Below are 23574 nucleotides of genomic sequence, written 5' to 3'. Positions count from 1 at the left end.
GTCAACAAACACATAGTCGCTTGGTGTAGGCTAAGTCTGAAATATTGTTGCGTTTATTGTTGCGTTTAATGTCAACAAACACATAGTCGCTTGGTGTAGGCTAAGTCTGAAATATTGTTGCGTTTAATGTTAACAAACACATAGTCGCTTGGTGTAGGCTAAGTCTGAAATATTGTTGCGTTTAATGTTAACAAACACATAGTCGCTTGGTGTAGGCTAAGTCTGAAATATTGTTGCGTTTATTGTTGCGTTTAATGTCAACAAACACATAGTCGCTTGGTGTAGGCTAAGTCTGAAATATTGTTGCGTTTAATGTCAACAAACACATAGTCGCTTGGTGTAGGCTAAGTCTGAAATATTGTTGCGTTTATTGTTGCGTTTAATGTCAACAAACACATAGTCGCTTGGTGTAGGCTAAGTCTGAAATATTGCTGCGTTTATTGTTGCATTTATTGTTGCGTTTAATGTAAACAAACACATAGTCGCTTGGTGTAGGCTAAGTCTGAAATATTGTTGCGTTTATTGTTGCGTTTAATGTCAACAAACACATAGTCGCTTGGTGTAGGCTAAGTCTGAAATATTGTTGCGTTTATTGTTGCGTTTAATGTCAACAAACACATAGTCGCTTGGTGTAGGCTAAGTCTGAAATATTGTTGCGTTTATTGTTGCATTTATTGTTGCGTTTAATGTCAACAAACACATAGTCGCTTGGTGTAGGCTAAGTCTGAAATATTGTTGCGTTTATTGTTGCGTTTAATGTCAACAAACACATAGTCGCTTGGTGTAGGCTAAGTCTGAAATATTGTTGCGTTTATTGTTGCGTTTAATGTCAACAAACACATAGTCGCTTGGTGTAGGCTAAGTCTGAAATATTGTTGCGTTTATTGTTGCGTTTAATGTCAACAAACACATAGTCGCTTGGTGTAGGCTAAGTCTGAAATATTGTTGCGTTTATCGTTGCGTTTAATGTCAACAAACACATAGTCGCTTGGTGTAGGCTAAGTCTGAAATATTGTTGCGTTTAATGTCAACAAACACATAGTCGCTTGGTGTAGGCTAAGTCTGAAATATTGTTAAATATCCTTATTTCGGACTTTCACTGGTAAAGTCAAGATTCATCAGATTTCTGTTTTTCACCATAAAATACGCACAAAACACACAAAGATATGTTCTATATAGATAATAGACACTGAATTCACAGGGCATCATTCCCAACACATCATTCATCATTATCGTTTCTTGAAAGAGGGTAGTAACACACGAATTCACAAAAATGATTACAATGTCTGCAACCTTTTTTGATAAATATGAGTCCCTTTATAAATACCAGACAATCCTTATCGTCATGGCATACAAAAACAATTCTTTGCAATGTCTGGAATTTCTTTGCAATAGACTAATCCTTTGCTAATTTGCAAGTCAAAGAACAATTATTTTGCAGCGTGAAGACAAAAACAACTCAAAAATTGAATAAATACTAATGTAAAATCAACATTTAATTGGAGTCATAAATTTGATTTAAGATTTCAATTATAATTGAATTTGATCCCATTATAATTCCGTTTTATTTGGAATTTCAAATTTGGGTACAATTGGTATATCACAACTTTTTACTGTAATCAATCATTATTTTTTCATGGTTGTATTATTTTTCTGTAACAAATCAATTAATTATGTCGCCAAGTCTATAGACAGCAAAGTTCACTGCTAATCCATTAGGTCAAAATAGACTGACGAAGTTTCTTGACTACACATGTCCTTCCATCGACCATACAGCAAATGTGTTCGAACCCCTGGCACGCTATAAACAAGCAGAGATCAGTTCATTGTATCATCATATCAGACAATATCAGACGTAACTAATGTCAAAGACTTCTAAAACCAAATATAGACGAAACTTGCCCTAGTACGCATGTACGTGAGTAATTGGGGTTTGGAGCCGTGTAAGTCAAAATAACAAAGCCGGTAACAAACTGAAAGGATTGAAGAAAATTGGATCTTCTCGGGAGGGGACAACCAAATAAAATCGTTCTAAATTTGTTAGATCTTTACTCAGATCTTTACTTTTCAATTTTAAGTTTCTTCTCTTATTTGTTTTTTTTTTAGTTTCATGCTTCGACTTTATTTCTTCGTTCTGTTTTATATGTATATTTGCAATTTCTCTAGGGGTATTTCCTTTCTATTTTTTCTTTGTTTCTCCTAGTTTTTCCCTTTTTTTTTGTTTTCTACCTTTCGAATTTTTCTAAGTCTTCCTCTTGTCCTGGTTACATTGTCTTTGTTCAAATATAAAAAAAAACTTCTAATTTTGCTCACTGACTGAAAAATTTCCACTTTTTTCTCTTAATGTTATTTCTAATCAATGTAGTTTCAGAGGCAGTCCTGCCAGATTCCTGATACCGAAACGTTGCCACAGTTTCTGCTCTAAGATAGATTTATATAAACCGAAAGAATCTCCTAAGATGCCATGGGAGTACAATATCGCGTTAATCTGCCGTAGCTTAGTGAAACTGAAGCCGTCAATGAACGGAACAGATAGAGCCAGGACCTGCCCTCTCAGGACAGAAGACGAAATAATAAAAATTGTTTAATGAATGGCTCCGTGCTGAATTACTCCAATTACTCCTCCAATTACTCCGTGCTGAATTACTCCTCCTGAATTACTGCAGCAGCTTCTGCGCAGAGCATGCCTGTTAGTTACATCGGTGCGTGTTGATTCTGTTCTATCTGAATGGAAAGCCGTCAGAATGCAACAAAAGCTTAGCGAAACTGAAGCCGTCAAGTGCGGTGGGGGTGAAATTGTCCCCAATATTTTTTCCCCTCCTTTAGATTTTCAAAATACCTTTGTTTTAGCTATCTTCATTGAAAATATGGTTTTAAGTACTTCCAATGTTTTTTTTTTACATTTTCATTGAAAAAATTTAGAAACAAGAAAATCCCCCCCCCTCATTTATATTCTCATGAGTTGACATCCCTACCAACATGGGTAGAACTTAGTACAGCGAGGTACGGTGTGGATTCTTCTAGGTAATTAAATAAAAAAAACAAGTTTTTTAAAATGAAAGTAAGGAGCGACATTAAAACTTAAAACGAACAGAAATTACTCCGTATATGAAAAGGGCTTTTCCTCCTCAACGCCTCCCTCCGTACGCTAAAGTTTGACTCTTTTTCTTAGCTCTACTTTTTTAAAAAGGAAAAAACTTTAGCGTAAAGAGAGGGGCGTTGAGGAAGAAAAGCCCCTTTCATATACCGAGTAATTTCTGTTCGTTTTAAGTTTTAATGTCACTCCTTACTTTCATTTAAAAACACTTGTTTTTTTATTTAATTTCTGGACGTTTTTTAATTCATGCATGTTTTGATCTTGGCTCTCCGCACATAAATAATTAAAACGAAATTTGCATATTAATTTCCTTTTTGGCTAAATGGCTTTCGCATAGTTTTAATCGGAAGATTTTGAGAAAAAAGGAGAGAGGGAGGAAGCCTAGCTGCTCTCTAATTTTTTGATTACTTAAAAAGGCAACTAGAACTTTTAATTGTTTTACGAACATTTTCATTAGTAAAAATATACGTAATTTACGAATTAACTTACGTAACGAACTTCTATGTTCGTATATTTTATTGCGTATATGAGGGAGTTCACCCCTCGTCGATACCTCGCTCTTTACACTAGATCTTAAATTCTGTCCCAATTCCTTAAGAATGACCCTTGAATCACAAAGGTCGTAGAATAAATAGTTGAAATTACTAAAAATATTTTCGCGTAAAGAGCGAGGTATTACGAGAAGGTAAACCCCTCATATGCGCAATAATTTCTCCTCGTTTTAAGTTTTAATGCTGCTCCTCACTTTCAGTAGAAAAAACTTGTCATATTTATTTTTTCCTTGTTTTTTTAAATAATGCAAAAAAAAATCCTGCGCCCCCCCTTCATTGAAAGTCTCTTCCCCCATGAGAAGTTTTTCCATGGAAAGATCCTCCCGCGTAACCCCCTCCCTCAACTCTCCCTCCCAAATCAAAAAAAAATCCCCCTGAAAACGTCCGTACACTTCCCAGTAACCATTACTATAGGTAAACACAAGTCAAAGTTTGTAACTTGCAACCCCTCCCAGGGAGACTGCGGGGTAGTAAGTCGTCCCCAAAGACATAGTTATTAGGTTTTTTTTTACTATGGTGAATAAAATGGCTATCTCAGAATTCTGATCCTGTGACTTTTGGGAAAAAATGAGCGTGGGAGGGGGAATAGGTGCCCTCCAATTTTTTGGTCACTTAAAAAGGGCACTAGAACTTTTAATTTCCGTTAGAATGAGCCCTCCCGCGACATTCTAGGACGACTGGGTCGATACGATCACCCCTGGGAAAAAAAAACACAAAAAAGCAAATAAACACGCATCCGTGATTTGTCTTCTGGCAAAAAATGCGAAATTCCACATTTTTGTAGATAGGAGCTTGAAACTTATACAATAAGGTTCTCTGATACGCTGAATCTGATTGTGTGATTTTCGTTAAGATTGTATGACTTTTAGGGGGTGTTTTCCCCTATTTTCTAAAATGAGGCAAATTTTCTCAGGCTCGTAACTTTTGATAGGTCAGACTAATCTTGATAAAAGTTATATATTTAAAATCAGAATTAAAATGCGATTTTTTTTATGTAGCTATTGGTATCAAAATTCCATTGTTTAGAGTTTTGGTTACTATTGAGCCGGGTCGCTCCTGACTACAGTTCGTTACCACGAACTTTTTGATCAGTCTACGCCGGAAGAATTTCCTGAATTGACGTGGAGGTACAAAATCGTACTCAATTGCAATAAAAAATGACAAAATTATCGACCTGACACTCAATACGGTAACAAACTAAGAAATCTTCAAACAGGCCACATGCCACTTTCAGAAAAATCATCTTTCAGGAAACGTTCAATTAAAAGGAAAGGCACTTAACATTAACACTAGTTTTTTGTTTTCAAAAGCAAGCAAAACACAATAATACTAAACAAAAACATGTTATGAAAGTGTTGAGACAAAATATACAATTTATAGATGCATAAATTCAGGTCATGCATTTGACTAATGAGTATGTCGGGAGCAACATTCAACGACTTTATTGTACATGTTTAAAATGTAAGTGCTCTTTGTTCTATCGGTAATATTTCCTCCGGAAAGCGGCAATAAACGTAAGCGAATTTTAGAAAAGCAGTTGGGCATTAGGTCAGTTAAGGGTCCAAACAACTGACGGGCACGTAAGCACAATGTTTTTCGAGGAGGGAGGGCCCCTCTCAGAGGGGTCAATTATAAAACAAAACTTTTCTTGACAATTTGAATAAGAAGTGCCAAGAAATGCAGGAAATCTTCGACTTTAAGGGGAGGGGTTGGGCCCGAGCCTCCTCCAGTATATGTCGTCCCTGCTATAAGGCGTTCCAAAACCTTTGTCAAAAGTACATAACCCTAATATTTCTAACCCAGGACTTAGAATTCTATTTCAGGGATTTTTTTAAGACCGGGGGATTCCACAATTGGATATTGTTTGAAAACTGCACCCGGAGGAGGTTTTCATTAAAGATTAAACAGATACCACATACGAGGTGTGCATGCGAGGACAACTACGTATGAAAACTAGTAAAAATCTTAAGACTGCAAAAAATAAGGGTCCTATCACCCCTCCCCTTACCCCTTTTATGGAGAACTCGAAAACGACCAGTGGTTACATCTTTGGTGGGCTTATTATAATAATTTTAATTTTATTATGGTTTTGTAAAAAATAACAAGGAGTAGCCAGTTAATTTTGTTAAGTGCCAAAAACGTTATTGAAGATCCGAAGATGCATATACTGTGTCATTAAAACAATATAGGCGTGGAAAAAAAATTATGATATACCAGAGAATAGTTCCTGAAGTGCTACATAGCTTTGAGCGCAATTTCACCTTGTTGTTATGTAAAGAAGGCTCGAAATTATATTTTCTCCACTGTCAATTTCGATGGATCCTCATAATGAAGAGACCATCAATCTATATCTCAGTCAAGAAACCGAATTTGAATGTATAATCAATAATATCCACAAATAGAGAAGGCAAGAAATTGCACAATAATGGTTTTGCAAGATACAAAACCAGCCAGCGTTGCCAATGCCGTACAATTGTACCGTTTTCGGTACAATTTAGAGGTCTTGGTACAATTTAATATTTTTGAAATTTTTTGGTAGAGTACAAATTTTTCAGTACTTGTTTGGTACTTGTCAGTTATTGAAAACACACCCAAGAAGTGAAGTTAGGTTAATCCTAATGAAATATAACAAAACATGATGGTAAAATAATACTTTAGAAACGAAATTATTGAAACCTAACCCAACCTAACGTAACATAGCCCCCACCCCAATGTGCAAATATACAGCCCAAATTATACAAGACCAGTGCATTCTTTCGAAGTCCAATAGATTGTATCATCCATCACTTGTTTTTGTAACTACGAAACCAGTTTTCTGAGACCTAACCTAAGTGTAACTTTTCATAAACGAGTCTCATAAACGAGTTTGCTATCGAATAGATACTAGCAGTGGCGTTATTAAGATTCTTAGAATCTGTTTCAGAAATTGGGCGGGAACAAAAAAGACCATTAGCCTTAATGTGTTTTCAATAGCCGACAAGAACCCTTTCTGGTTTTACTTGCTCCTTTCTAGACTCAGATATCTGCTCAAGTTTTAGTTTATCGAAATTTTTCTTCTTGCTATGGCAAAATTTTTAACCTGCTGTCCAGATCGTACAAGTTAATTTCTTGCAGTACAATTTTAGTCAAAATCCAGTACAGTTTATTTCAAAGCGTTGGCAACGCTGCAATCAGCCAGTAGACACCAATCATTACAGGCTATCTAAGCTTTGAAACAAGTCTCAAGGAGCTAGCCTTTAGTAATGGCAATTTTAATAAAACCATCGAAACTACCGAGTCTAATTTATGTAGCTTTGATAGAGACAGTGAAGTCCTTATTTAGCAATGTGACAACTTTTTGACAACCTGGCAGGTCAGAAGGACGCGTCTAATTTCTTTGGCAACTTTAGTAGTGGCAGTAAAATAATCGTGCTTCATTATAACCACGGAACTTTTAAGCAACCTGGCAATTTTAACGAAACCGTCGAAACTACAGGACCAGCGAGACACGTATGATTTCTTTAATATCTTGGTATTGACATTAAAGTGCATTTTGGCAACCAGGAGCCTGGCAATTTTTTGGTAATTTTGGTAAAAAACCGCCCAGACTACAATGTCAGTAAGACACATTTGATGTCTTCAGTAATTATAGCAGTAACAGTTAAAGTAAGTATATGCTTATTATTCCTTGTCTACTATGAATAGTTTTTGGCTCTAGTTGGCCGACTAATATCAAACAATAAGCTGTAGGATAGAAGTGGTTCGATTCCACTTTCTAAGGTTGTAATGAAAGAAACCTTAGGACGATCAAGCCACGTTTTAAGGATGATAGGTTGCCAAAAATCGTACTTTCGACAATCAATCTCGAGCCAAACTAAAGGAGGACGTTCACGAATGACGTGGGGAGAGGGAGATATATCAAAAGAAAGTATGGATAGAAACAAGTAACTCATGTGAGGGAGTAGAGAGCATAATTTTATGCGCCACTGTGATTGATGTGATTTGTGATCGGAGACAGTATGAGAATGATTGTCAATCATCAGATCAACATATGCGGACGGAACGTCCACAGAACGTCCCGTACTTCGGACCCAAACTTGCTGTGAAGAGTCTGGACGTCACGACAAGGTAAGGACTTGCAACGCCAAGCAGCCACAAGAAAATAATTTTTTTATAAGCAAATACAATCAAAGCAATCTCGGGAACACTGCGAGTATTGCTGACGAGAGTGTGTAGCGACACCCAATAAATAAAAATAAATAAATAGTTGAAAAACAAAAGTAATCAGAAAAACGGATTAAGAAAAACCAGACCTCATAGACCTACTAAAAAAGAAACATCTTTTCGACTCAAACGCCATTTTTCGCTGCAGTTCCCTGTAACCCTAATTTAGTTTTTCTCTTTTTTTTTTGGTATAGGTTTTACCACTCTACACCGAAGAAACTGACATTAATTTCTGAGGTTGCGCACGGTGTTGCTACGTTTTCTTCCACCTACTGAAATTGATATTCCAAGGTAAAAAAATAATAATAATTATAATAATAATAATTTGGAATCGTCCAAAGAATTGTTGGAGCCTGCCAGCGGTTAATTCACCAAATTCCTATTCGCATTTCACATTCCGGAAACTCAAATTCTCCGATTCCTGGCAAGTTGTGGGATTTTTTGAAATTTCGTTGGTTCACAGTAGCCCCCCCCCCTGAATGCACAATTCTGGCCTTTGCATTTATAAGCGTTTTTGATTTCCTGATAACTGAGACCGTGAGTCTAAGGCCGAAAATCGTTTTTTTTTTTTTTTTTTTTTGTCAAAGAAATATTTCGAACACAAAAATTAAAGGCAATGAAGTCCCAAATTTTGTCATCCAGGCTAAAGTCTACCACCTGCTTCCTCAGCAGCTTAAGCACCCTGCACCTCAACCCAAAACTGCCACTCGATATCCTGTGCTCATCTTTTTTATTAAATCTCGTTCTGATCATTACTGTATTGAAATACAAAAAAAAAAAGTATTTTTCAAATGTTAGGGAGGGGAGATTTTTTTTTATTTCTATGAAGATACAAAACAGAACTGGCAATATTACAGCTAATCTGTGTATTTTTTAAGTGAAAACGGCCATCAGACTAGGGATGTGAGCAGAGGGAGGGGGACCACCCCGCCTACGATTTTTTCAGAAATTTCTGGGCAATTCTTGTACAAATTAGTAGTTAAAACGCGTTTCGGTTTTACACCAGACGCCAGAGAGGCCAGAACCGCCACTGTATCAAGTCATCTGAATTCGGATGTTCTGCAACTAAATTCATTAAGCTTTTTTTCACAAATTAAGTGAAAGGCATACGCCCCATGGCGCAGTCGATAAGAGGATTGAGTGCCTAGTTTTTGGCGACACAGTGTGAACTGCGTGCACTGAATCCGATTCTGATCTCAAATTGACAGTAACTTGCGGTTTTATTTATGATGTGCGACCGAACCAAAGGTCTTGAAATAACATGGGGATAGTCCATAATTTATCAAAAAAAGATTGAAAATATAGCATGACTTCTAACCTCAGTACCCAATTAGACGTTGTGTTGAAACTTAATTGAAGTGAGAAAGCGAGAGATAATGAAGAAAGGATGTGAAATGCCAAAAATAATTTTTCATATTCTATATTGCCAATTTCTCGTCTGACAGTTATTTTAACAGTTTTTATCTCGGAAAAAGCTCCCTACTCTGATTTCGCCCTCTGTGCATCTAAGTGTGTGAAGATAGTTCTTCATCTTACACACTACTTTCGAGGGTTCCTCCACTTTCCCTCAGGAAAAGATCCTCTGTCTTCTGCTTTAAAACTTCGAAACTGTGCATAAGTCTCATATCAAGCTGTCAAATTATTGTTTATACGCTTTATAAGAACTAGGGTCGTTCCTAAGATTGGTGACGTCACAAGCAAAATTTACCTTACCCTTGTGAAACATTTTAATGGGTGAACTTTTTCAGGGTTGATGGTCAGTTTCAGAAGCATTGCTATGTAAGAATTAAATTTTAATGTAAGCAGTAAGTTTTATCCTGGGGGGGGGGGGGGGGGGGGAACGACCCAATTCAAGAGAAATGTAACCGCAAGAGTCAATCATCTATTGTTTGTTTTTTGTGAATGATGTTACCGTATTCCTTTTTGGCTTGTTCCTAAAAATATTTTGAAACCTGGTTATTTTGGTGTTCGCTTTTTATTTATTTGCCTTGAATTTGCTTTTCAGCATCGATCAATCTTCTAAGTTTTATCTTTTTTATTATTTTTTTTTTTTTAACAACATCGAAGACGGTTTGATGCAAATTTAGCCAAAGTGTTTACTAAAGTTTTCTTTCTTTTCGATATTCAGTGGGTTTCCTTTCTTTTCGATATTCAGTGGGTTTCCTTTCTTTTCGATGTTCACCGAACAAAATCATGGATAGCCTTCACCTTTGCTACTTTTATTTAATTTTTGTCGGAAAAATACTGATAACCTTCAATTCCAGAAATTAAAATAAGTTAAGCGATAGACAATAATAAAAATCGTGAAAATAAATGGATTCGTATTTCATGATTCATATTCATATTTGGATTCAAATATTCGGATTGTGGTAAATCCAGGACCACAATCTCTTTGACTGAAGAAACAAAGGAAAAAAACCAATTGTAGAATAAGACATCACTAAGCAGACTTACCGATGACTCTGTAAAATAATTACCAAGGCTCCATGGCAATACCCCTGTTAGCTCCTGGGTATTATTATTTAAGCGGCCTTAACACTATGTAAGTAATTTTCTATACTAAGTGGTCAAATTAAGTTACTTTAAGTACAACCTTTCTCATTTAAGTAAGTCATTTGACACTAGGCTAACGTAGAAATATAATACATGGAATGCTCATAATCGTCACCTAAAATCATCCTAGTCATCAAAAGCAAACTATTCAACAATTGCAAATGAGGAATGGAGATGAATATTCTAGCTCTTATCAAGCAACAAAGGCTTTCTAGGATATGTATATTCATTTTTTTTTTCTCCTTTTTGCTCTTCTCTCAGTGAGTAAACGATTTTTTTCTCTGAGTAAGTGACTCGTTTGTCTTCCCCCTTCTTTACAGGCCAAAGACCCTTGGGGGAATAGTAAAATGTAATATTGTAGGGTATGTGTATTTCATGATGAATAAATCTTATCTTATATGGTTATGTTCAAGATGTATTGTTGTCGACACAGATTTAGAATCAGAAGACAACTATCCGGGGTAGATATTGAGGGTATCAAATAAATTTAAATAATTCACATTTCCGCAATATGCAGTTCCATAGACTGGTACTTACTTGGTATACTAACCACACTCAAGAAGTGAAGTTAGGTTAACCATAATGAAATAGCCAAAATATGATGAAAACCATACTTTAATAACAAAATTATCGAAACTACAACAGGAAATTATGGAAAGCAGGCCGCCCAGAACGCATTACATTAAATACCTAACCTAACAATCTCTATATATTAAATATTTAATTAAAATATGCCTGCATAGTACTTCAACTCGTTCAGGCTAAGCCGTTTATCTCCGAATGGTCACAGAAAATCGGTTTCATTACAGACCATGAACAAAGTGTGGTCGCTATAACATGCAAGTACCCATAGATTTACCATAAAAAATCTTACCTTAAATATCACAGCTTCATTTTGTTCCATCGTCTCTCTTAAGAAGCTAATTTCAGAGTCTTTTTCTCTCAGTATGGCCTCCCATTCTCCAACCCCTGAATCAGAGGGAGAAGGAGTGCCTTCTGGGTCAAAACTCAGATCCAAAGGTGTATCTAGATTATCCATACTACCAAAACTATCTCCCCCAATGATATCGTTCAAGCTATCTGAGGATCCACGGATTAATTCCTGAGGCGTGGGAGTTGACCTAAAAGAGAAACATGATGTAGATTAGCGGGTTGCTGTGTTTTAACGCCACCTTGATTTTCCGCCACCTTATAATTCAGGTAGGTCAGGACAGACATAGATATAGACATAGACATAAGAACAGACATAGACACAGATATAGACAAAAACATAGACATGGACATAGACTAACCTAATCTGTCTATTCTGACCCAGCTAATCCTCTTAAGATTTCCAGGGTGGCGGAAAACACACAGTGGTAGAAAACCGCGGTGGCGTTAAAACGCCCAATTCAGCGCAGAGTAAAAATATATCTTAACAATTAATTCACGTTTTAAGGTTAATACGCAAATAGGATTTCTTCTTTTTTTCAAGTCACGTTAATAAACTCATCCTTATCTACTACTAGCCCGTTTAGGCCTTGGGGCTTTAGGAACCATCAATACTGTTTCATCCGATGTTCACATTGGTGAGTGGATCTTGTCAGTCAGCAAAAAGCCATTCGCTAAAATTAACACAACGTAATACACCTTAAATACTCGGAGTAGACCCATTGTATCGGGAATTAGCACAACCAGGCCCGTATCCAGGATTTGGTGGCGGGAAGGGGTATACCAAAATTATTTTGTTCGGGAAAGAGGGATATCAAATGAATTTTTATTTGGGGAGGAGGTAAAGGATTTTTATATGCACTTTTTCAGCAAATTTATGAGTTGGAAGATTATCCTTCAGTTTGTTAAGAGAATCAATCTTTTTACCAGCCTTTTTTTTTTTTTTTTTTTTTTTTTTTTTTTACTAATTTACGAGTCAGAGAAACATTGAGGGAAGAGGGGTAGTTGGTGCAAATCTGGTACATAATTTGCAGCAAAAATCGCTTGAATGAAACTTGAGCTCTTTTTTATGTCAATATGAATATCCATAATAGGACATCCTCAATAATTTTGCACTCTAAACCCTATTCCGTAGTAGAATAGTGTGTCGCATTTATTCAATTAAATTGAAGGTTTTCGTTTTAGTTTACGCAGTATCATAGCTAGTTTAAATAGTTATAGAGATGGACGTTAAGCACGTAAACAGGGGGGGGGGCTGGGCCAGTCAAACTTCTGGATTGTCCCTAGTTCCTGTGCATTTCTTATTCACATTACCAAATCGACCCCCCACCATCCCAAAAACCGTGTGTACGGGCCTGAGGGACTATATGAAATATTTCCTCTTTTTAACGATTTTATTGCTTTAGGCAAGGTAATGTATTTTTTGTCAAAAATACACATCGATCCGTCTATGGTAGAACAACTAAGTAGAGCAGTAACAAGTACTAAACCGAGCCTACTCATTGTGTCAAATTGTGTTAGTTCTACTATAAATTATGCTGCAATTTCTAGCAGAAATAATCGATATAGAAAGCTCAAGTTTCCAATTTCTTTCAGAAAAGAGTATTTAGAATATTTTTGAAAACTTTTAGAACTAAACGAGAAAGGAGGACAATACTGGGATCAACGGATAAAATATTCTTAGTTTGATAGTATGATATTTTGACCCACGTTTCCCAGAAAAAATTGCCACAAAAACGCCTTTTAAATCACTGCAACTAGAAAGAAAGGTAGGCAATTCAATAAATTGTATTTTTAACAACAACAAAAAATATAATGTAAAGCTACTCACAAAAACTATATAAGGAGGTTCTTTAAAGGCCTGGAAAGGAGAACTACCTCACGATTTTACGATATTTCTTATAGTTTTCACAGACATTGTTAATTTTTTCCTTTTATTGCAGTGTGATCATCATGGTGTTAATCAGATAAACTATGCCAAGTCTTAAACAATGTTTGTTTAACAGTCTCAAAGCGAAGTTTTTCTTTGCCTTCCTTTTTCCCAGGCAGAGTTTAGGAGTACTACACCCCCAGACCCTCCCTGTCAGTGCCTTAATGATGTTTAATCGCCTTCCTGTTACCGAATTTCTCAGAGAGAGCAAACGATATTTTTAATGGTGAATTTACTATTAAAATTATGAATAATACCATTAAAATTACTATTATGTTAATTCAGGTATTTTTACGCTGAATTAACACAATTGTAAAAATGGTCCAAAATCCGCATTTAATTGACAGTAAAAAACAGAGAGGCCTTAGACAGCTATAATGTGACGCCATAGCTGTTTTGATTCAGTGATAGTCTGGCTTTATATTTTAATCAATATGTCACGAGCTCTAATCCTTTAAAAATACTTCTAAACTGGCGCCACAATTGAGCATTGTACTAATTTCACAGATGGTGGAAAAAGTAATAAAATGAAAAGAAAACACAGATTAAACTAAGTATTTGGTCTTGACAGATGGAGCTTCCTGTGCATAAGTCAAGGGGTTGCAAACTGTCTTTTGCCAATATACTTAACCCATTACTTTCAAATTCCGAAACGGCTCTTAATTACACGCCTATACCTATCTTTTTAGGTTTGTCACTTGGAAGATATTTTGATGATACATCTTAGCTGTACGAAAAACGTGGTTCGATCCCACTTTCTAGGGCTATAATGAGAGAAAGGATGGAATGGCTAGAACGCGTTTTGTGGATGAAGGATAATAGACTGCCAAATATCGTTCTTGTCGACCAACAATCTAGGGCCAAACGAAAGGCATACCGTCCAAGAATGGGGTTGAAGAAGGCCATAAGGAAAGATGTAGCGGCAATTGGAAATTTTTGGGACGGTATAAAGAGGGAGGCATTGAATAGATAGGGATGGAGGAGGAGCATGCATATCTGTGTTTGCCGTAAGTAGATAAGAAGATTGAGCAGTGAGTTGTTAGTAGTAGTAGTATTACAAATAAACCTTTTATAAGTTAAAAGGATAAACTTTTAAGTGTTGGACCTTCGGTGATTTATGATGGAAATGTAGGGATTAAAACTGCAAGCGGTACTTACGGTGTGGCGTCAGGCAACTTCCTTAATATTTGATTTTAAAAAAATGGATATTTGGTTAGATTAATCTGCAATGCATTGTGATTAAAGCTGAAATTTATTTGTGATAAATAATTCACCAGTTTTTTTTATCTTCAAGAATTATTCAAATTCAAAATATAGTCCGCACAAAGTAGCCCTGGATTAGCTCCAGAAGACTCTAGCAGGTTCTACTCTGTACATAGTTCTGTTTTCTATACCCCACCCTGCATTTTGAGTCCTGAAAAGGCAAGTGACCAAGCAACTGTGGGTCAAACAAAGTCGCCAAACCGTAGATGGCTTTGGTGATTTTGATTTCGACACTAGCACCAGTTTCCACTCTTACAAGCTTCCCATACTCTTTGTTTGGTGTATACTGAGTGGCTTAGTGGGTAACCCCTTGGTATAAGTAGTGCGAACTGTAAACACAAAACAGAAAAAGTGCCATAATGACTGTGCAACTTTTGAGCCATTGTATGAAAAGATGAAAGTTACTTGGTAGGCTGATCACATTTGAAGTATTAACACTCACTGTGTGACTTGCAGTTCTTAACAACAATGTATTCTGCATGAATTTTCCTTGGAAGCATTTAGTAAAAAATCCTTAAAAAATCAATTAAGTCTTATAAATATTATTGAGAGTGACACGTTCAGATTTAGTGTTGGGAGGGGTCATTCATATCATAGAATGCTGTTTTACAAGGCCATTACCGTGGATAATCCAACTTTTCGGGACAGCCAGTTTTTTTTTTTTCATTTACAGGAAAATAAGATCAATAAGCTACTGAAATTTTTAGAACTAACAAGAATAAAAAAAAGACAGTTTATTTTATAGGGATATGAGGGGGGTAAGGTAAAGCCTTTGGAATGGACAATTGTTTCAGGAGCAGGGGGAGGACCAGGAGAACTTGCAACTATGCTCAGCAAAATGGCTATCTAAAAGTTTCGATTAGACAACTCTGGGGAAAGGAGCATGGGAGGGGGGTTTGCTGCCTTCCAATCGTTCTGGTTACTTAAGAAGGGTATTAGAACTTCTGGTTTCCAATCAAATAAATCATCTTCCGATCTTGTAGGATCACTGGTTCAATACGATCACCCCTGAAAAATACAGAAAAAAAGACGGATCCTTGATCTTTCTTCTAGCAAAAGATGTAAAATCCCATATTCTTGTATATAGGAGCTTGAAATCTCTGCAATAGGGTTTTCTAACAAGCTGATTCTGATGATGAGATTTTCATTAAGATCACTTGACGCTGTGGGGGCACTTCCCCCTTTTCAAAATTGGGCACTGTTTCTCAGGCTCATAACTTTTGATGGGTAGCATTATACTTAATAAACTTTGCACGATTTGAATCAGCACACTAGTTCGATTCTTTTGATGTATCTATTGAAACTTAAATTCTGTTTTTAGAGTTTCGGTTACTATTGAGCCGCACTGCTCCTTACTTACGGATCGCTACGACGAACTGTTTGATACGGCTCATTTTTCATTTGGCCATTTTCACTTGACTTGGGAAAACTGGCTCTAAATTTGCCCCCCCTCCAGTATTTTGACAAAATTATGCCCCTGATCCTTTCGCGTCTTAGATCAAAAGTCATTGAGAAAAGTCAAAAGTGACTTTCTCTCTTTCCTTGAATTCTAATTTCTGGGGAAATCCTAACTTCAAGATTTCCCTCCTATATTATGCACCGGAAATACTGAGTACTATTATCAACTGCGCAATTTCCTGTAGGCTATAATAACCAGGTCGTGAACAATTGTAACATTTCATCCTCTAATTGAACCAATACGTTTGACATCATGAACTTTCGTTAATTTTAGAAAAGAATTACTGAGCTGTGCATACCGTTAGGCGTTATAATTACTGGTTGCTAGACTTCGCTAAACTTCACAATCCATTGTAAGGTTAAATAAGATGGTCTTTGAAACAATAAGCACAATTGAAAAAGAGAACAAATTGGTACGGAAACACATTTATTTACATAAATGCCATTAATTATATTAGGCATTAATTATATTATTAAAGTACATTGATTATAAATATATTATATTAGGCACAACCAAAATCTTGGTGGAGGGGATGTTGGATGATTTTTCTACAGAAAAAGGTCTGTGGTGTAAAAGAGACAAGGACTCTACGAAGAAATGCACCCAATAAAGGGGGGGGGGGTTAGTCAGGATAATAGAAAATCTTACGCCATCTAAAATCTATGTAACAAAACGTATCAGGAATTTATTAAAATGAAAATATGGGCCAGTAAAATTTTTTAGACTATCTTCCTATTACTGTACGAACCTTCCAGATAATCGTAAGTCTCAAGAATGTTCTTCCAGAACTTCTTACAGTTGTATAAATTATTTACAATATTAATCAATAGAAAATACATATTGATAATACGGAGGGGCGTTGTTTGGGGGGAGGGCAAGGGAGAGAAGTTGCGCCCAATAATATGGAGACAAAAATTTAGGTACTTGTGTCTTATAGCCACCACACTCAAATTCTGTCAAGAAGTAAAGTTGATTAATGTTAATGAAATAACCAGTTTTCAGACAATGGGGTGACAGTCATTCAGTTTGTGATCTGTGATTATGGGGAATAGTGTCTGACCACGGATGTCAAAATGACAATTTGGGATTTGCCAAGGACTGAAGAAGAGGCAATTAGACTTTTCCAGGATAAAAAGTAGAGAGAGTATGGGGTACCGCTAAGTGGAGGAATTAAACGGCACCGAGGTACGTCCCGCCGTCATTTAAAACACACATGTAGCAGAGTACATGTGGTGGGTTGCAGCAACGGCAGAAGGAAGAGCTTATTTTAACGCGATCCTTAGTGACACTTCTGTGTTCTGGGTGCATATTTCTAAGTTGTAGTTTTCATAATTTTGTTAATTAAGTATTATTTTTTCATCATATTTTTTTTGTTTCATAAGTGTTAACGAAACTTCACTTTTTGACAGAACTTGAGCTATATTAGAAGTTTTAGAAGGGTTCTTGACTACAGAAAGTACATGTAACAATGTTGCCAACCTGATCAGAATTTTTGGCAAAATCCATGCGCAAAATATTTCTATGACATTAAGACAAAATCCCAATATGCCAGACAGAAGCAACTTCTGAACGTTGTTGTGTTCACCACATAGGACTTGCTGCCTCGGTGAGGTGTTAATAGCAGTAGTGAAGCTTTGCTCGACCTCACTTCATGTGCTTGGGAACGAGAGGGAGTAAAGCCTTGAATGAGCTGGGAGTGGAAGAGGAGGTTACGCAACTATGACCAACACATAGGACTATCTAGTTTCCAGTTTATATGATTATCCTCCTATATCTGTGCATCTCAGTAGCCCTCAACTTTGGTATCACCTTGCTTACCGCAATAAAAAAAAATATTAGCAAAATTATGCCCACACCACACAAAAGAAAAGAAAAATTGCCATGTTAAAGCAATTACGCCCTTATATGTGCTGGTTGCACCTCAGAGACCCATAATTTTGGTATTCCTTTGCTTATCACCCACAAAACATCAGCAAACTAAATTGACACCACACATAAGATAAAAGAATGCACACGTTTAGAATTGTCAGAAACGTTAGACTATGAATCTCAGATCATTTATTTTCCGAATGTCCCTATTGAACTTCATTGCTCATGATCAGAATTATCATCTCGGCCTCTAAGCAATCAAATCTATAAAAAAATGAATCACAGGGGCAAAATTTGATTTCCGATTGGTTACCCATTCTAAGTCACATAACATACACATCAGCATACCACTTGTTTTGATCACCAGTGGTATTCGCACCCACTCTCCTAGATTTTGAAAAATAGCTTTTTTGTATTTTATCTGGAAATACAAGTTTTTGGGCATTTTTGCTGAAAAACACCAAAACTGCCCTCCCCCTCCAAGGATTTGACAATATATCCCCCCATTCTCGTGAATTGACACCACTGTTGTTCACCATGTGCGAAACACATGGTGAACCACATGGTGAACCACTACGTGACCACATAGTCACGTCTTGGATAGCAAACTTCACGTCACAAATATACCACGCAAGACATACGCCAAACTATGTGCATGATTTACAAAATAGGGTAATCCCTTGATTTTTTGATAGGATAAAATAGTGTAATCCACTTCTGAAGCTATTGTGACTGGGACCCTTCACAATAATATGCCAAGTGATTGCAATGGCTTAATTTAACACAAAATAATGTTACCGCAAAAATGTAAATCTGCCACTGTTATTTTAATTAATTACAACAATGAAGGACATTATGAGGTATGGCCCGCCTAATGTTTATAAAATCCCTCATGACCAAAAGCAAGAATAATAAAGTTTCTACGATTTATAATCAGGTTTCAGAATACTTGAATTGCATCGTATAAAAGCTATTTAATGAATTATCAACTTAGCATACTGTAAATATTAACTTCCATATAGAGTCGAGAATTGACAAGTTCGCATATTAGACATGCCAAAACCGTTAATTACATTAGGTTTTGTAACAATAGACTATTACATTTGAATGGTTTTCCCTAATGGAAGTACAATGGTTTATAGTGTAGCCACTAAGTTGCTTTGCAATGTTTTGGTCACAGATCACCTGTCAAAATCACAACATTTCAAATTGCTAACAGTAACCATAAAAATGCAAAGAATCAAAACTAAGACAATTTTCAAAAACCGTATCCAGGGGAAGAGGCAGTTACCGGGTTTGACCCCCCCCCCAATGCCTTTCGAGACGTAAAAACGTAACAAAAATACATATAAACACATTTCTCATGAGTTAATGTTTTCTACTCCCCCCCCCCAAACAAAAAACCCGAATACGCACATGCAAATTTTGTACAGGTTTTTACAATTTCTGTACAGACAAGAGTTTGATAGCCAAGAAATTATTCAAACAGACCAAAATGAGCTATGAGAGCACCAGTTGAAAAGCTAGAAGGATTTCGGAAGGTATTACAACATCCCAACATGTCAACCAAAATTTCCATTTCTCCTTTTCCAGAGTCGGGCTAGTTTAGAAAATCCCCAGGTGCTTGTATGATATACGCCCTATCCAGTCTTCTTCTAATATGTTTCTCTGACGCTCAATCCTAATGAAATATACCAGAGTAAGATAAAAATATAATACTTTAGAAGCAAATTTGGGCAATATATTTGCATACCAGGGGGGGGGGGTAATTTATAGCGTTTCTGCATGCCTAATACGTAAGATACAATTATTCTGCGTATTATGTAGTAAGAATTGTTTTCTAGTTTCCCATTATCCATATACTTTATCCCCCCCCCAGTGTGCAAACCTATTCTGTTTAGTTCTCTTTGTCTTGCCTCACGCTAAGCTGAAAGAAATTTAAGAAAAAACCAGTTCTATAATGCGTCAGTGAATGAATAACTTGAACGGTGGGGCGTTTATCATACAAGTACCAAATCCCATTCTAAACTAGCAATAAAAACATAAAAATTTAAATTTAATTGATTGTTAGATCCAGCTTCAGTTTTGTACGATGCTCTTTTGAACTGTTTTTATCACAAATCAGATGTAAAAAAATCATGACATTTCAACATGTCAACCCGGGTTTACGTTCCTCTTTTTCAAAAGTCGTGCTGATTTGGAAGATTCCCTTTCTAAACTAGCTATAATAACTTATCAAAGAGACTACTTTTGATTGATTCTTAGATTTTCTTTCAGTTTGGCATTATTCTCCTTTGAACTGTTTTGTTACAGATCATATGTCAAAAATCACAACATCTCAAAGTTTCAACCAGCGTTTTCATTCTCTTTTTCCAAACGTCGGCCTAGTTTAGACAAATCCCCGGTATTTTCGTGCAATCCAGAACACAGCAACACACTTGACAAGTTTGCTGAATGTCACACCTAAGAAAACCGGTTTCATAGCTACAAAGACAAATGACGCGTCACAGAATGCATTGGACTTCTATAATCTGTGCTAAATATTTGTACATTAGGAAGGGGGTTGGGTTAGGCTACTTAACCCCCCCCCATGTGCAAATATATAGCCCAAATTGTATTATTATACAAGCTGAAGTATTATATAGACTAAGTATTTCATTATGATTAACCTAACTTCACTTTTCGAGTGTGTTCTGGATTGTACAGGAGTACCCAATCCCCTCCTAAAATACATATAATAACTAGTCATAAAAGATCCGTTTAATTGATTCTTAGAATCCTTGTCAGTTTTGTACTAAATTGCTTTGTACTATTTTTGTCACAGTTCAACGTAAAAAAAAAAATACCAAAAAAGTTTCCACTAGTGTTTCCACTTCTCTTTTTCAAACTCAGGCTAGTTTAGCCTACTTTCTAAAATGGCTACAATACCTTTAGATTCACAGTCAGCTTTTCACTAAGGTGCTTTGTACTGTTTTGGTCACAGTTCAACGTAAAAAAAAAAGACAAAAAGTTTCCACCAGTGTTTCCATTTCTCTTTTTCAAACTCAGGCTAGTTTAGCCTACGTTCTAAAATGGCTACAACAGCTTTAGATTCACAGTCAGTTTTTCATTAAGGTGCTTTGCACTGTTTTGGTCACAGTTCAGCTGTTAAAATTTACAACATTTTAAACTGATAACAGTGAAATCAAAACTAAGTAAATTTTGTACAGTATTAATTTGTATTATAGTATTTGTATATTTTGCACAAAGTAAGTAAATTTTGAATTGAAATCGAATAATTTTTGGGCATCAAGTCATGGCTAATTGTAGAAAAAGCTAAGACAGAGAGTCCAACTGAGTGAGAGGCAATTCTGGCATGAATCCCACTTATTAGGATTGTATAAAAATGATATTGAGAAGCTAGTATCACTGTTGCCAGATTGGCTTGTTTCAAGCCCCAGTGGCTTATTTCTCTGGGCTGGGGCGGTTATTTTTTTGTTGTGGGCTTGGGGCGGAAAACTGGGCTTATTATTTTTTAATTTGGCTTGTTTTGGGCTTTTTTCTACTCCAAAAAATAATATTTCTAATTTTGTTTTTAAGATTTTTTTTTTCAAGTTCAAGTTCATTCTTTTACAAAACTTTCGAGGAAATGTTTACCCTACGATTCACTAAAGAAGAAGAAGAAAATAAGTAATATGAATCACATGGAAATATGTACTGCAGCAGATTACTAGTTACAATTATTTAATAGAAATGTTTCATCTACAAAAGATGGATAAAGGTAAGACTCCAAATACTTTTTTCTTGAAATTGTGTTTGAAATAGATTGAGATGGACTTCATAACCCCCAAGCATGGAACACTCAAAATGTTACAAACGAATACCTTGCAGTTCTATTTTTGTCCTAGGTCATTTTGAATGTCACATTCATTTTGAATGTGAATGTAGAGTGTAAGGAGGCAAAGGCCAGAAGGCCGAAAAGATCCATATAGCCTCAATCTTCATTACATATTCAGGACCTCACTACATGCAAAACTAGTAGCCTAGACTGTGGTTTGTCAGCTCAAACGATTGAAGTAAAAAAAAATATCACAAACTGGATGTTACAATCTCAAAGCTTTTTATTCAAAGTCGATACCTGAGAATATGAGGCTTTCCTCAACCTCAGCCTGTAGGGCGTCTTTACCCTTGCGTTAGATGCTTATCCAAAGCTTGCACAAAAAGTCAGTTTAGTCTTCTTCCAAATTATTTCTCACTTTTAAAAGGGAGTAACTGTTGAAAGCAGTGCAGGAATTATTTGACACTTTGCAGATTAACCTGCCGAATTAAAACCCCATTCTTTTCTTAGGAATTACTCAGCTCGATGTCAAAGCACGAAAAGCAGAACTGATTTTGGCAGCACATGTCGCGAGTCATTCATCGATTATGACTATTGACCACCTATCCACCAATATCAAGACTGCTTTTCCTGGACCAGTTTCCGAGGCAATGAAATTGAAGAGAACAAAATGTTCAGCCCTTATCAAGAATGTTCTTGGACCAGAAAGTCTCCAAGAGATTGTTGCTGATGTTGGTGACAGCAGATATTCCCTTATTCTGGACGAATCGACCGACGTTGCCACCATGAAATTCATGTGTATTTGTGTGAGATACTATAGCCCCAAGATGAAGGAAGTTCTTTGTGCTACTTTGGGCATGGTTGAAGTACCTTTGACCACTTCTGTGATTTTACATCAAGAACTGAAAGACTTCTTAGCTTTATGTGGAATTCCCCTAAAAAATTTGATAGGTATTGGGACAGATGGAGCAAACAACATGTGTGGTGGGAACCATTCACTGTTCACGTTATTACGAGATGATGGGTTGCCTCAACTCCAACTCTTCAAATGTGTATGTCACTCCCTACATTTGTGTGCTTCCGAGGCTGTTGGAGAGCTTCCAAGCAATTTGGAGTTCATGCTCTCAGAGACTTACAAGTGGTTTAACATTAGTCCTTTACGAAGAGAGGCATATCAGCAAATGTTCCAGCTCATAAACGATGGGAATACCCCGTTGAAAATGATTGCTCCTTCCAATACCCGTTGGCTGTCTCGATATAGAGCAGTCGTTTGAATACTCGAGCAGTATTCTGAGCTGTCAGCGCACTTTTGATTAGCGAAGGAAAAGGAACGTTGCTACACTGCCCGAATGCTCCATGATATGTACCTCGATGAACGAAATAAGGCATATATTGCTTTCTTGAAGCCATTATTGGCTGAATTTCAGAGAATTAACCTCCTTTTCCAACACACCAACGCAGATCACTTTCGTTTATTTCAAGAGCTAAAAGAGTTTTTATCAAGTCTTCTGCAGAGAATATTGCACACGTCTGCAGTGTCATTAACAGTGAATATGGACTTCGAAATTTATTACCTTCCTACAGCCCAGGTTGACTACGGATACGAGTTCAATTTGGAACTTGAAAGATCTAAGCTGACCAGTCATCAAAAGGAAGAAGTAAAGCTGCGTTGCCTCAAATTTCTCAAGACAGCAGCTAGAGCAGTTTTAAAGCGCTTGCCCCCAGCTCTTGATTCTCTGCTGAAACTGAAAGTGCTTTCTCCGACCATTTGTTTGTCGCAGTTGCGTCCTCGATTTAGTGATTTGCCTTTGGATGTTATTCCAGTGCTGAATATTAGTGAGTTAGAGAGTCAGTGGAGAAGACTCTTGGTAGTTGACGGGGCATCAGCTTGTGGCGGAGAAA

The 23574-nt window shown here is 36.5% G+C and overlaps 1 protein-coding gene across 2 annotated transcripts in view; it reads right to left on the bottom strand.

Annotated features, from left to right (window-relative positions):
- LOC136030522 (leucine zipper putative tumor suppressor 2 homolog) overlaps nt 1-23574 on the bottom strand; it is a 179960-nt gene that overhangs the window by 55156 nt on the left and 101230 nt on the right. For both annotated transcript variants that reach the window (XM_065709548.1, XM_065709549.1), the window contains one exon: nt 11279-11525. In XM_065709548.1, coding sequence (XP_065565620.1) covers nt 11279-11525 — 247 coding nt within the window. The remainder of the gene's footprint in view (nt 1-11278; nt 11526-23574) is intronic.

This window comes from Artemia franciscana, chromosome 8, assembly GCF_032884065.1.
Source record: "Artemia franciscana chromosome 8, ASM3288406v1, whole genome shotgun sequence".
In the NCBI taxonomy this organism is placed as follows: domain Eukaryota; kingdom Metazoa; phylum Arthropoda; class Branchiopoda; order Anostraca; family Artemiidae; genus Artemia; species Artemia franciscana.
Note: the sequence above shows the minus strand (reverse complement) of the source record. Positions and strands in the feature narration are given on the sequence as shown.